Source organism: Hibiscus syriacus, unplaced genomic scaffold (assembly GCF_006381635.1).
Source record: "Hibiscus syriacus cultivar Baekdansim isolate YM2019G1 unplaced genomic scaffold, ASM638163v2 tig00010533_pilon, whole genome shotgun sequence".
Taxonomy (NCBI): domain Eukaryota; kingdom Viridiplantae; phylum Streptophyta; class Magnoliopsida; order Malvales; family Malvaceae; genus Hibiscus; species Hibiscus syriacus.
Genome location: NW_024062223.1, coordinates 2,302,420 through 2,317,673, shown reverse-complemented (window position 1 = coordinate 2,317,673; position 15,254 = coordinate 2,302,420). Strand labels below are relative to the sequence as shown.

General features: G+C 34.5%; 4 protein-coding genes across 4 annotated transcripts; all 4 read left to right on the top strand.

The window, feature by feature from the left end:
- Positions 1-3,232: 3,232 nt before the first annotated feature.
- LOC120204053 (G-type lectin S-receptor-like serine/threonine-protein kinase RKS1) lies at positions 3,233-6,355 on the top strand. Its single transcript, XM_039204144.1, has 3 exons — positions 3,233-4,517; positions 4,609-4,720; positions 5,533-6,355. Exons 1-3 carry the CDS (start codon positions 3,233-3,235, stop codon positions 6,353-6,355), a joined length of 2,220 nt encoding a protein of 739 aa, XP_039060075.1.
- A 74-nt stretch (positions 6,356-6,429) lies between these two features.
- Positions 6,430-8,074, top strand: LOC120204052 (G-type lectin S-receptor-like serine/threonine-protein kinase B120). The gene is made up of 5 exons (XM_039204143.1): positions 6,430-6,473; positions 6,652-6,742; positions 7,311-7,454; positions 7,536-7,746; positions 7,830-8,074. The coding sequence occupies exons 1-5, from the start codon at positions 6,430-6,432 to the stop codon at positions 8,072-8,074; spliced, it is 735 nt and encodes a 244-aa protein (XP_039060074.1).
- LOC120204246 (G-type lectin S-receptor-like serine/threonine-protein kinase At1g11410) lies at positions 7,610-12,694 on the top strand. Its single transcript, XM_039204363.1, has 4 exons — positions 7,610-7,746; positions 8,164-8,314; positions 8,398-8,617; positions 12,562-12,694. The coding sequence occupies exons 2-4, from the start codon at positions 8,171-8,173 to the stop codon at positions 12,627-12,629; spliced, it is 432 nt and encodes a 143-aa protein (XP_039060294.1). The 5' UTR covers positions 7,610-7,746; positions 8,164-8,170; the 3' UTR covers positions 12,630-12,694.
- LOC120204234 (G-type lectin S-receptor-like serine/threonine-protein kinase RKS1) lies at positions 9,572-12,375 on the top strand. Its single transcript, XM_039204350.1, has 6 exons — positions 9,572-10,883; positions 11,001-11,126; positions 11,237-11,430; positions 11,514-11,724; positions 11,795-12,032; positions 12,107-12,375. Exons 1-6 carry the CDS (start codon positions 9,596-9,598, stop codon positions 12,327-12,329), a joined length of 2,280 nt encoding a protein of 759 aa, XP_039060281.1. The 5' UTR covers positions 9,572-9,595; the 3' UTR covers positions 12,330-12,375.
- Positions 12,695-15,254: the final 2,560 nt, after the last annotated feature.

Below are 15,254 nucleotides of genomic sequence, written 5' to 3'. Positions count from 1 at the left end.
ATCAAATTAAAAGAATTGAAAATGTAAAGCTTAAATTAATATGAATTTGGAGTAAATTGCATGAATTTACAAACTTGGGAATAAGGTCACAATCCCCATTAAAGTTTCGGGAACACGCGGGAAGAGACCCGAATTTAATTTAATATTTAAAGGTCAATTTTTCTATTTTAAAAGAAAATCATTTTCTCTTTTTTATCATTTTTCTCTCTCTCTCTACAATTCGTTTCTTTCAAAATTATGTGTCTTCTCTCTATAATTTTTAGCCACAAACACCAAAAACCCAAAAAAATCAATTTTTTTGATAAAACACTCAATGTTCAACCGTGTTCATCTTTTGTTCATACCTAAAACCCTCGTTTGATCCTTACAAACACCAAAAAACTTGACTCAACATGTTTTTTAGATTGAAGCTCAAACTTATCTTTTTCTTCACATGTTCTTCTACTTTTTCCCTTTTTATTCTCAAAAACAAAAAAAAATCACTCACCTCACTTGTTTGTCTGGATCAAACCCAAAACTCAAACATGTTCCTCGTTTGTTCCTTTTCAAACCATATTTTACTTTATTTTTTAGAATTGTTTATTAATGATTTTATTTTTTATGTTAGTTTCATTAATATTTAGAATTGCATACTAATAATTTTATTTTTACTTTTGTAGGGTGTCTTTACAGTAAGTAAATACATTTGAATTGGTTTGTAAATGATTCTATCTTCATTTTTCCCTTTAAAGGTAATTTCAATTTTTATATTTATTATGTTATTTAATTAATAATTCAAATGTTTTATTAATGATTTTATTTTTTAGGGTACCTTACAACAAGCATATTTGAAATAGTTTATGCTTGATTTGCCAACTCAGGTTCAGGACAACACCAATTCGGACTCGAATCGATTTTGGATCACCACTACCTCGAGTCGCAAACAATTTTGACTCAAGTCGATTTCAGTCAATTTTACAGGCCGGGTTAACTTTTTACCTCCCTAAATCTAATAAATTCTCACAAGTTTACAAGGTCAAACAAACATTTTAGTCATTATTTCATGTAATATTTATATATTCTTCATTTAAGTATATCACACCAAATACATATCACCAAATTAGCAATTAGCATAACATATAACCTTAGAGACCATCAAATGTTTATGTATAGTCGATTTGGAATCAAATCATGTAATAGCAATAAATCATGCATGTATAGACGAAATGGTGTACCAACGAAGGTTGGCCTGAGTGGAAGGGGTTTTGGTCGCTTAAGCAAGAGGTCTCGAGTTCGAACCCTTGTGGATGCAGCAAACTTTCTTGGGAGAGGTCCCCACAATTGTGCCCGACAGTACCTCGGGGGATTAGTCTCTGACGAAAGCCGGAGATACCTTTGGGATATCAAAAAATAGACGAAATGTGTTATATGTCATCCGAATAGTACAAAATGTCATTTTAGTGAAACAATATACACAAAATGGTAAATCAACATATCAAAATTATATGTTTTCTTGACATGCAACACATGAACTTGCTTCAATAAGAAAAATATGACAAGTGAGTCATATTTCACATGCCTCATGCTTTACAGTTTATCTAATACATAATCATTTAACATAGTTAAGAACTAATCACAAACCCTAAACATTTCAAATATAGATAAACTTGTTTTAATAGACTTCGGAGCTATTTGCTCTATTGAAGATCTAGAGAATATCATGTCTGTTAATTATTTATTTGAGAAACATATTATCATTTCAATGTGATGTAATATTATTTATGTATTTTGACTGGTATAATATTATATCAATATTTGTTCTTTTCAATGTAAATATGAAAGAAGCATATGTTTTTAGTAAATTATTAAGATTATATCAATAAAACCTACCTATAATATTATTTATAAACTAAAACAAAATTTTAAAAATGCTAATGAATAGCCATAATAGAGACTTCAAACCTAAAATAATGAATTTGTAATACATCAACTTAAGTTATTCATATTATCTACAAACTTAATTTACCATACTTATAGAAATAAAATATTGTGCTTTATATTAAAAATTTATAAAATATAATTTTATGATAATGAAATTAACTTGATAAAATCCAAAGATAAAAAATGAAGAAAATTCATAAAATAAGTGTGTTTGTATAATTAATTTTAAAAAAAAAAGTTATTTCAAAAAAATTAATCAAATTGTAAAAAATATTTTACATTGACACGTCCAAAAAGTAAAAATATTTTTAAAAATTGTTTTTTTTAAATACTATTTATTTTCTAAAATTTATTTTCCAAAAAATATATTCAATAAAACAAACAAACCTTAAAAACAAATGGAAACACCAAAAGGCCACCGGTCATTTCATCCTACTCACTAATGCAAAATTAGTGAAACGTCCACATCGAAGAAGTCAAACAAAATAAAATAAAACAAATCGAGCCAAAATGACTTGGAGAATAAGAGCCCAAATGCTAGTAAGACCCCGTCTTATATTATTGGGTAAAATATACAAATGATCCCTGATTATAGGGTATTATTTGGCTGAGTCCCCATTCTATTAAAAGTTATAAAATGATCCTTCAGCTATAAAGTATTGTTTTGTAGAGTCCTCCGACTATTAAAAGTTATAAAATGGTCACTCGATTATTCATATGTTCCAAACTTATTATTTTCCGTTAAAAATTTGATGGTCGTTTGAGTTAGGCGTTAACATATTGGTTAGGATATGATAAAATCATATCTTAATGATGTTTGTTGGAATTGTCGTTGCATTTAAGTACTATCTTGATGATATAATATAAACGGAGATTCAATCCATAAAGTACAATTTAAACGATTTTGTGATCAGATTTTATTATATCTTAGTCAACAGGTTAACATACAGCTCAGACCACTATCAATTTTTAATGAAAAATGATGAGTTCAGAACAAATGAATAGTCGAGAGACTATAACTTTTAAAAATTGAGAGATTCAACAAAACAATATTTTATAATCGGGACCGTTTGTATATACATTTTTCGTATTGAAATGAGTTGAAAATCTCGTGTGAAAAATTAGAAAGCTAGAGGATTTAATGTGGATTCACATAAAAGAAGAAAGATTTTGACAGCTACATGTAAAGGAATCACGGATTGTCAGCCACTATTTTCCGCTGGACGAATAGAAATGAAAGCTCCGGAGTTTAACACTCCCTCCTGGAAATAATATAACCATTCTTCTGAAACACCCAGATACTGAAGCAGTCATGAATCCTGTTAAATGGCTTCTCAGAATACTCCTTGTTTTCCTTCTTTCTCACTACTCCTTTTCCGTTGACACAATAACGCAACATCACTTCATCAAAGATAACAACGATGAAGTCATAGTGTCTGGTGGCAAGATTTTTGCACTTGGATTTTTCAGCCCCGGAAGTTCCAGGAATCGATATGTTGGCATCTGGTATCACCAGATTCCGGGCAAGACAGTTGTTTGGGTGGCTAACAGAGACAATCCCATTAACGATACCTCGGGGATTCTCAGAATCGATGGTCGAGGAAATCTTGTCTTGTTCCAGGGAAACCAAACAGTACCTGTTTGGTCTACAAACATCTCCATCGCAGGCACTAGGAACATCATTGCTCAAATTTTGGATTCGGGAAATCTTGTTTTGATTCGGAATGATTCCAGAAAGACGGTCCTGTGGCAGTGTTTTGGTTATCCTACAGATACTTGGCTTTCATTTATGAAAATTGGGTTCAATTTGAGAACCGGTCTGAACCAATCATACACGTCTTGGAAGTCTCCGGATGATCCAGGGGTTGGAAACTATTCCTTCAGGATGAACCCGGGCGTGTCTCCTCAAATGGTTTTCTACAAGGGTTCGGTTCCTCTGTGGCGAAGCGGGACATGGACGGGTCAAAGATGGAGTGGTATACCTCAAATGACAAATAACTTCATATTTAATGATTCCTTTGTCAACACTGATGATGAAGTATCGTTCTCCTCCGATGCAAAGAATGCCTCCATCATAACAAGATGGGTAGCGAATGAAACCGGAGTTACACAAAGAGTAATCTGGAACAATAATGCTCAACATTGGATTTATTTAACTATTCCGAAGGAACAGTGTGATTTTTACGGGCATTGTGGGCCAAATGGTTACTGTAATCCTTATGTAGGCGATTTCGAGTGCACATGTTTCCCAGGATTCGAACCCAAATCGAAAGAAGCATGGATTGTAAGAGATAGGACAGGAGGATGTGTGAGGAAGCGTGGTGTCTCCATGTGTGGAAATGGAGAAGGGTTCGTCAGGTTTCCACATGCGAAGGTGCCAGATACTGCGGCAGATGCACTTGTAGACATGAGTATAGGATTGAAGCAATGCGAGGAAAAGTGTCCGAGAAATTTTTCATGCATAGCTTATGCTAGTGCAAACTCTGAAACCAACGGAGGGGTTGGCTGCTTGACATGGCAAGGAGATTTGATGGATGCCAGGGCATACACCGAGACGGGACAAGATCTATACATACGAGTCGATAAAAACGATTTAGGTATGTTTCATATATGCACTAACAACGAATAATTAAAAACAGATATATAAATACTAATCATATCTCCATCTTGATAGCTCTGTATACAAAGAAAGGTCTAATCCAAAAGAAGAGAGTGCTTGCGGCTATTGCAGTTTCTTCTGCTATAGTGTTTCTCGTTCTTGTTGCCTTCATGTGTTGCTTGGTACTAAAGCAAAGAAGAGGTACGTACTGTTAGTTTTTGGCAAAAATTGGCCAAATCCCACATTGAAAATAAACAAAGGATGGAAAAATTCTTAGCCTATAAATAGAATATTTCCCTTTGGTTAAATGTATGTCAATCACCAAAATACAAGTGGTGTACTAGAAAGCTATTAGCTATACTAGTATAGAATTTAAAGGGAAATTCTCTTGGGGTGTACTTTAGCTTTTGGGCATGTGTGAGAGTTAAATATTTTGTAGTGTGGTTGTAATAATTTTCCACATAGTAAATATTTTTTTCTCTTGGTTGTCTTTTGACAACGCTTGTGGTTTTTCTCCATTTTGGAGCTTTCCACGTTAAATTATTGTGTTTTTTCTCTTTTTTATTTTTCAAGTATTTTTTAATGTTGTGATCTAAAGGGATTGTTGGATTACAAGGGGTCTATTTTCCCAACAATTGGTGTCGGAGCTTGGTAAAATATAAACTTTAAGGCGGTGTAGGAATTTCTTTAAAATTCTTAGTATGCTATGTGGTTGCGGCTTTGTCCGATCTTCTACATCATAAAATATTTTTTAGAAATTGTTGTGGTCCAGCTGGAGGTCCTTTAAATATATTATTGTGTTTATTGAGTGTGATATTGTGTAAGTAAGTGCAGCCAAGAAAGTTTTGTCACAAAGGCTATAATCGCCTAAGGAGGTTGGGACTTAAGCGGTACCATTTGTGTCCCCCCAATCTTTCCTGGAAACTTTCTTAGTGCATTTTGTAGACACAATTGTTCACTCATTATTCACGTGTGAGATCACTGTAGCATTGTTGAGCAAAAATGAGTTTCAGATTTGATATTGAGAAATTTGATGGGAGAATTAATTTTGGGTTGTGGCAAGTACAAGTCAAGGATATACTAATCCAGTCTGGATTGTATAAGGCCTTAAAGGGAAAGCCAGCTTCTTTGTTCGAAGGAAAGGAACCAGATAAACCTAGTGACAGCAGTGGAGACAAGGGAAAATCCAAGATGAGTGAAGAAGAATGGGAGGAGTTAGACATGAGAGCAGCAAGTCAGATTCGTCTCTGTCTAGCCAAAAATGTTCTTGCTAATGTTGCTAGATGGTCATCAACAAAGGAGCTTTGGGAAAATCTTGAGGAAATGTACAAAGCTAAAAGTCTTTCAAATAGGTTATATTTGAAGGAGAAATTTCACAAATTGCAAATGGAAGAAGGTACAAAAATTTCTGACCACCTTAGTGCACTCAATGGGATTGTTTCTGAAATGGAATCTATTGGAGTGGAGATTGATGATGAAGATAAAGCATTGAGACTTATTTGGTCTCTACCATCTTCCTATGAGCACATGCAAACCGTTTTAATGTACGGGAAAGAGAATGTGAATTTTTCAGAAGTGACAAGTAAGCTGATTTCGGAAGAAAGAAGGCTGAAAAATGGAGAGAACAAATCTTCTGAAAGTGAAGCATTGTCGGTTTGTGGAAATAGGAAGAAGTATAAAGGCTCCAAAAAGAAAATTATCTGCTGGGGATGTGGGCAACCTGGACATCTAAAGAAGGATTGCAAAAACGGTGGAGCTAATTCGGCCAATGGCTCCAAAAGTGATGCTACTAATGTAGTCGTCTTTGAAAATGAAGACGATGAATTTGCTTTTTAAAGAAAGATATATATCCTCATGGCATGATAGCTACCAATTGAGTTGCCATGGAAAATGATGTATGAAAAGGTAGCATGTCCACATTTACACATGGGCATTGGTTGACAGTTGATGCAAGGTGTGTGGTGGAATTGATGTCGATGGCTAATGAACTTTCTAGAAAGTCAACATTGGAAGTTGCATCATAACTTATTAGCAGTTTTTCGACATGAACTGGTCGAGATAAAAATTCTTGGAGTTAGTGAATTCCAAGTGTGTATACTCTTATGGTGGTGTATGACAATTCTTGTTTTTAGAATTGTGACTATCATAGCTGATGGTGTTAATGAGGTAGCTGTTGTTTTTATGGTGAAGAATTGTATGGAATTTTTGCCAAGGTGGAGATTTGTTAGTTTTTGGCAAAAATTGGCCAAATCCCACATTGGAAATTAACAAAGGATGGAAAAATTCTTAGCCTATAAATAGAACATTTCCCTTTGGTTAAATGTATGTCAATCACCAAAATACAAGTGGTGTACTAGAAAGCTATTAGCTATAGTAGAGAATTTAAAGGGAAATTCTCTTGGGGTGTACTTTAGTTTTTGGGCATGTGTGAGAGTTAAATATTTTGTAGTGTGGTTGTAATAATTTTCCACATAGTAAATATTTTTTTCTCTTGGTTGTCTTTTGACAACGCTTGTGGTTTTTTTCCATTTGGGAGTTTTCCACGTTAAATTATTGTGTTTTTTCTCTCTTTTATTTTTCAAGTATTTTTTAATGTTGTGATCTAAAGGGATTGTTGGATTACAAGGGGTCTATTTTCCCAACACGTACAAGTTTTCACCACTGTTTAATTAGCAATTAAATTGATTACATATCATGTAGAGATTAACAATTGTGTTCGACTGATAGAAGCAAGAACAAGGACAAACAAAAATATTCTTAGCTTTATCACAAGGTCATCCTTGTATTTGAGGATTCTTTGGAAGAGAAGGAGACTGATGAGACCAGAAGGAATGGAGATTTAGCATTCTTTGATTTGAGCACCATAGCCGCTGCCACCGATAATTTCTCCACTGATAACAAACTCGGACAAGGTGGCTTTGGCCTCGTTTACAAGGTAGCCTTCTTTTAACAAGTATTTATATGCATAGAATTCCTACTTGTCCATTCATTAAAGAAAAATTCTTTTTAATCGCAGGGCGTTCTGTTTAATGGAAAAGAAATAGCAGTGAAAAGACTATCAAAGCAATCAGGGCAGGGAGTACAAGAATTTAAAAATGAAATTCTGCTAATAGCAAAACTTCAGCACAGGAATCTTGTAAGGATGTTGGGATGTTGCATTGAGGGTGAAGAGAAGATGTTAATCTATGAATTCTTACCAAATAAAAGCTTAGACTCTATCATTTTCGGTATGTTTTCTTTTGAATTGTTGAATACTCATGCCAAATACAACCTTTATAAGTTATGGGATGATTAATCCTTTTGAAAACAGATACAGATGAATCAAAAAGTTCAGTCTTGGATTGGAAAAAGCGTTTCGAAATCATATGCGGTATTGCTCGAGGAATGTTGTATCTTCACGAAGATTCCAGGTTAAGAGTCATTCATAGAGATCTGAAAGCAAGCAATGTCTTATTGGATGCAACAATGAATCCCAAAATTTCAGATTTTGGGATGGCCAGAATATTTGGAGAAGATCAAACAGAAGCCGATACTAAACATATAGTTGGAACATAGTAAGCATTTCGTATACAAAATTTGTAGACGACTTCCACAAAAGATTTCGAACAAGTTCTAACCAATTCCTTTCTGTTGCATGTTTGTAGCGGTTACATGTCGCCAGAGTATGCAATGGAAGGACACTTCTCGGTTAAATCCGATGTTTACAGCTTTGGCGTCCTGCTGTTGGAGATCATCACTGGAAAAAAGATTAGCAGTCCTTTTCCTGATAGTCCGTCTTTGAATCTGGTGGGACATGTAAGTAAACCAAGTTTGCAAAACAATTCTATCAAATGTTGTGAATTAAGTACTTATCTTCCGTTGAAACAACATTGTTTCAGGTTTGGGAGCAGTGGAAAGAAGATAGAGCCATGGAAGTTGTTGACTCGACCTTAGGTGATTCATATTCTGCAGATGAAATCTTGAATTGCTTTCAAATTGGGCTGTTGTGCGTCCAAGAACATGCAACACAGAGACCAACGATGTCTACAGTGGTTTCTATGTTGAGTAACGAATCAACTCTCCCGTCGCCGGAACAACCTGCATTTATAGAGAAGAAAAGTCTTGAAGAAGCTAACTCTGTAAATGTTGTGTCGATCACTATGATTGAAGCTCGCTAGACATACAATATGTCCTTCGTAGCGAATATGGATATGGACTACATAAATAAGTTTAAGCTAATCATTCACAAATATGATTGAGTTTGTCTGAAATTTAAAATTTAATTAGAATGGAGCAAGTCTGTGTGATATTAATAATATTGCACATAAATCTGACCCAAACTTGACAAGATATGATCCAACCCACAACTTGGTTTAAAACTTGCGAATCATATGTTAAAGATCGTGACTCAGATTTTATTTAGCCCAGTCCAAATATCTACGACACGATTCGATTGGTGAAAATTTTACGTCTGTTCTTAAATTCAAAAATGGATGAGCCAATTCATGTTATTGTGTGAAGGGAATGATATATAAAAATCGTGGCTACAAAGTACAAAACGTTAGTGTAAAATAATAGAAGAGAGAGACAACACTAGTAAGACGGAGTCTTAGATTTCTCATATTGAAAATTTGTTTGCAAAATTAGAAATAAATGCTTGAGAGATTAACACCAATACCCCAGCAACGGACGTGCTGGGGGATCCACTTATTAATGGGACACTGAGAATCCAACTGTCCCCTCCCCGAATTAAATATATCCTTATTATGACACACCCCAATCCCCAATCATATAGTGAACCAGCCATGGTTCATGAGTTCTGTTAAATGGCTTATCATGATACTCTTTATTTTTATATTTTTTCACTTTTCTTTATTTCAGGTAACATTAATAGAAAATTATAACAAAAGGGCTTATTAAGTTTTCAAAAGAGAGACAAAGTAAGACCGAGTCTTAGATATCTTAACACCAAGTCCCCAGCAAACGACGCAATGGGGGATCCCCTTATTAATGGGACACTGATAACCCAATTGCTCCCCTCCTAATTATATATAAAGAAGAATAAGCCCCAAACCCGAATCATATACTGAATCAATCATGAATTCTTTTAAATGGCTTATCAGAATACTACTCATTTTCTTTCTTTCTCAATTCTCCTTCTCAGCTGATACAATAACCCAACATCACTACATCAAAGATAACAAGGATGAAGTCATAGTGTCTGGTGGCAAGATTTTTGCACTTGGATTTTTCAGCCCCGGAAGCTCCAGGAACCGATATGTTGGCATCTGGTATCATCAGATTCCAGGGAAGACAGTTGTTTGGGTGGCCAACAGAGACAATCCCATTAAAGATACCTCAGGGATTCTCAGAATCGATGGTCGAGGAAATCTTGTCTTGTTCCAGGGGAACCGAACACTCCCTGTTTGGTCTAGTAACATCTCCATCGCAAGCACTATGAACACCATAGCTCAAATTTTGGATTCGGGAAATCTTGTTTTGCTTCAGAATGATTCCAGAAAGACCGTACTGTGGCAGAGTTTTGGTTATCCTACAAATACTTGGCTTTCATTTATGAAAATTGGGTTCAGTTTGAGAACCGGTATGAACCAATCATACACGTCTTGGAGGTCTCCGGATGATCCAGGTGTTGGAAACTATTCCTTCAAGATGAACCCAGGCGTGTCTCCTCAAATGGTTTTGTACAAGGGTTCGGTTCCTCTGTGGCGAAGCGGCACATGGACCGGGAAAATATGGAGTGGTATACCTGAAATGACACAGAACTTCATATTTCGTGATTCTTTTGTCAACACTGATGATGAATTATCGTTCTCGTGCGACACGAAAAATGCCTCCATCCTGACAAGATGGACAACGAATGAAACCGGAGTTACACAAAGAATAATCTGGGACAATAATGCTCGACATTGGATTACTATTTATTCGACTCCAAAGGAACAGTGTGATTTTTACGGGCACTGTGGGCCAAATGGTTACTGTAACCCTTATCTAGGTGATTTCGAGTGCACATGTTTCCCTGGATTCGAACCGAAATCACCAGAAGAATGGTTTATAAGAGATGGGGAAGGAGGGTGCGTGAGGAAGCTCGGTATCTCCATGTGTGGAAATGGAGAAGGGTTCGTCAAGTTTCCACATGTGAAGGTTCCAGATACTGCGGCAGATGCACTTGTAGACATGAGTATAGGATTGAAGCAATGCAAGGAAAAGTGCTTGAGAAATTGCTCGTGCATGGCCTATGCTAGTGCAAACTCAGAGACCAACGGAGGGGTTGGCTGCTTGACATGGCATGGAGATTTGATGGATGCCAGGGCATATACCGAGACGGGACAAGATTTATACATACGAGTGGATAAAAACGAGTTAGGTAGGTATCATATATGCAAGTTGCAGCTATAAATATACTTTCATGAAAAAAGAAAGATGGACTTGACTTGGTCTTTTACTAACTCTTTAAACTAACTATGTATCTACATTTTGATAGCACGGTATACAAAGAAAGGTCTGCTTCAAAAGAAGGGAGTGCTTGCAGTTGCCATAGGTTCCTCTGCTTTAGTGTTTCTCATTCTTGTCGCCTTCTTGCGTTGCTTGGTACGAAGGCAAAGAAACGGTACGTACAGCAACACACAATAATGAACTTACTCACGTTTCAATCATTGGAAAATAAGATATCTGAAACTAAATTGACTTAACAGTGATCTTGTGTATGAGTACTGACAGCAGAAAGAACGAGAAAACGCAAAAACATATTTAGCTTTACCACATTCGAAGACTCTTTAGGTGAAAACGAGATTGACGAGAGCACACGAAATGGTGAATTTCCGTACTTTGAGTTGAGCACCGTAGCTGCTGCCACTAATGATTTCTCTTCGGATAATAAACTTGGACATGGTGGCTTTGGCCCTGTTTACAAGGTTACTTTTCACTTAACAACTATTTATACGCATAGAACTCCTACTAGTCCATTCAATAAAGGAGATTTTCTTTGTATTTGCAGGGCGTACTCTTCAATGGAGAAGAAATAGCAGTGAAAAGACTATTGAATTCCTCAGGTCAGGGACTGCAAGAGTTTAAGAATGAAATACTTCTGACTGCAAAACTTCAGCACAGGAATCTTGTAAGAATGTTGGGATGTTGCATTGAAGGTGAAGAGAAGATGTTAATCTATGAGTTCTTACCAAATAAAAGCCTAGACTCTATCATTTTCGGTATGTATTCGATTGAATTGTTGAACAGTTATGCCAAATACAACATTTTAAAAACTGATTTTGGATACAGACGAATCAAAAAGATCAATGTTGGATTGGAAAAAGCGTTTCGAAATCATATGTGGTATTGCTAGAGGAATGTTGTATCTTCACCAAGATTCCAGGTTAAGAATCATCCATAGAGACCTGAAAGCGAGCAATGTCTTGTTGGATGCAACAATGAATCCCAAAATATCAGATTTTGGGATGGGCAGAATATTTGGAGAAGATCAAACAGAAGGCGATACTAAACGTGTAGTTGGAACATAGTAAGCATTTCATATACTGCGGTAAAAGGTTTCGAACAAGTTCTAACCAATTCCTTTCTGTTGTGTGTTTGTAGCGGTTACATGTCCCCAGAGTATGCAATGCAAGGACACTTCTCGATTAAATCCGATGTTTACAGCTTCGGCGTGCTCCTGTTGGAGATCATCACTGGAAAAAAGATTAGCAGTCCTTTTCCTGATAGTCCGTGTTTGAATCTTGTGGGACATGTAAGTAAACCAAGTTTGCAGAACAATTCTATCAAGTGTTATCAATTAAATCAAAATCTTCCATTGAAATAACATTGTTTCAGGTTTGGGAGCTGTGGAGAGAAGACAGAGCCATGGAGGTTGTTGACTCGACTTTAGGTGATTCATACTCTGCTGATGAAATCTTGAATTGCATTCAAATTGGGCTGTTGTGCGTACAAGAACACGCAACACAGAGACCCACGATGTCTACAGTGGTTTCTATGTTGAGTAACGAAGCAACTCTGCCGTCGCCGGAACAACCTGCATTTATCGAGAAGAAAAGTCATAACGGCGACGGGTTATCGACTAGTGAAGAAGCTAACTCCGAAAATATTGTGTCGATCACTATGATCCAAGCTCGCTAGTAATAATATATTTAGACTTGTAACGGTCTAAATACGTTTAAGTTAGTTATATGGGAAGATGGATTAAATAAGTTTCAGTTAATTATTTATAAATATGAGTTTATCCTTTTCTTGTGATTAATGAAAATGTTAATATAATTCATTATTTTATAATTTTAAATCATTATTTTATGTAATTTACGTAAATATTTTTTTATTGTTTTTGTATCAATTGTTAATTACAATAATAGTTTTATTTTAAAAATATTATCATAAACACAAAATTTATCTACACCCAAATTCATTTCTTTCTTCACCCAACCAAAGACTCAAATCACTACGTAATTTTCAAAACGCGTAGCGTTAAAAGTAACTCTTAATTTTAATTTTAATTCTTTTCTTAAGTATTTTAATCTCAAACGTTTTAAATCTTTAATAAAATGAATTATGTTACATAAAAGTCGTTAGTTAACTAACTATCAACACATATTAATATAATGTTTTTATATGTGTTAAATTGATTATATGACATGTGTCACACGATAGGTGATGACATATATTGTATCATTCAAAGTGACAGGGTAACATATGTTATACCACTCTAAGTGATGATTTTGTATATGTCATGTCAACAATTAAGCTCGTATGAAAAAGTAACATCAACAACATGTGTTGATCGTTAGCGAAATAATAATTTCCATCCAATATGAATCATTTTAACAAAAACTTAAAATATTGTGATTCAAATATTTTAAAAATGGTAAATTAAACCAATCATCATTAGATTTACTTTCTCTCCTATTTCACTCATTTTACTTTAAATCAGTTCAATTTTCTCGGTGAATTTAATACCATTAGCATTTTTGATCACTCAGCCGTTAAATATAACGACGTTAAAATGACGCCATTTTAGAAAAACAAATTGTTTTGCATCTATATAACAATTCATTTATAACGTCATTTAGTGAGAAAACGACTGAGTTGCCAAAAATGCTAATTGTGTAAAATTCAGTGAGAAAATTAAACGGATTTAAAGTGATCATTTAAACAAATATTGGGAGTTAATTTTGACATTATACATTTTCAAAACTGAAAACTCATATTAAAACTAATGAAACCCAAAACTAGACAAAACATTTAGGCTCGGACTCTAACCCCGATCAAACCCTACCTAAATAGTAAGGGTGAGCGTCCGGCCGAGTCAAGTTGAATCGAGTAAAAATTGAGTTATTTGAGTTTACAGGTCTTTTTTTACAACTCAAAAATTATTTAATTTTTTAGTCAAGTTTATAAAATTCGAATCAAGTCTAGTTATTTGAGATTTTGTTTGAATTTAATTGTAAATATTAAATATATTATGATACTATTTGATTCTAATTTAAATGGTTTTCTATAACCATATACAATATATTTATATTTTTTCATATTTTTTCGTATGTGATATACATATATCATATAGAGTAGAGGGACTCGACTCAAACTTGAAAATCAATCGACTAATTATTAGAAATTTTGAGTTATTTGATATATTATTCAAGTTATTCGAGTTCTATTTTATAACTCAATTTGAATTTAAATTTTTATTAAGTAAATTACAAGTCAAAGTCAATTCAAATCAAATCAAATCAATCAACTCTATTTTATAACCATGCTCTCAGTTGTTCTCACTTATTTCCTTAAATCCTTGAAATTTCGGTGGATTAGAATCCCTAAAAATTCGATCACCATCTCCTATAAGGCTTAATACTAAAATAAGTGTCTAAACTATACTTTTTTTTCACGAATATATGCCTAAAGTAATTTTTTTAACTCATCCTGATGCCTAACGTTACAAACGTTACCACTTTAGGTGTCTGAGCCGTCAACGATTTTAATTTCCCGTGTTAAATAACACGTGTTACAATTTGGTAATTTTAAAAAAATTATTTAAAATTAAAAAATTAAAATTATATGTTTAATTTTTTTTTGAAATAACCCTAAAATCGTGACCAAAACCCGGTCATCGTCCTTTGCCATCGACGAAGCTCCACCCGACCTCAAACTTCGATGACCAAAACCCTATGAAATCGTGACTGATCGACAATCGATCGACGATGAATCAACATTTTATACCCTGTAAAGCCTAGGATGAAAATTGTGATCTCACACGACTCCAACAGCCAATCGACGACAACTATGGCTTCATATGACTATGAAGATGGCAAGGACTACATCGGTGGCGGTGGTCGTGGCCGGAAAGGGTGGCGGTAGGGGTTAAGGTTAGGATTTTGAGATTTTGGGGCTTTCTTATAATTTAAGAGAAATTAGTTTTTTTAAATATAATACTAATATTTTTTTTTATAAAAATAAATTTCAAAACTACCATATTGGACATGTCTCACTTAATTAGGGAAATTAATTGACGGCCTAGGCACATAAAATGACAACGTTTGTAACGTTAGGCACCTTGATGAGTCAAAAAAATACTTTAGGTATCTATTTGTGAAAAACGATATGATTTGGACGCTTATTTTAGTATTAAGTCCTCCCATAACAATTGGATTTTTCTTTAAGGTAAAGTACAAATTTGGTAACTGAACTTTACTATCTCTCCAATTTCATTCATTGTATTTTAAATCTTTTTAATTTCCTC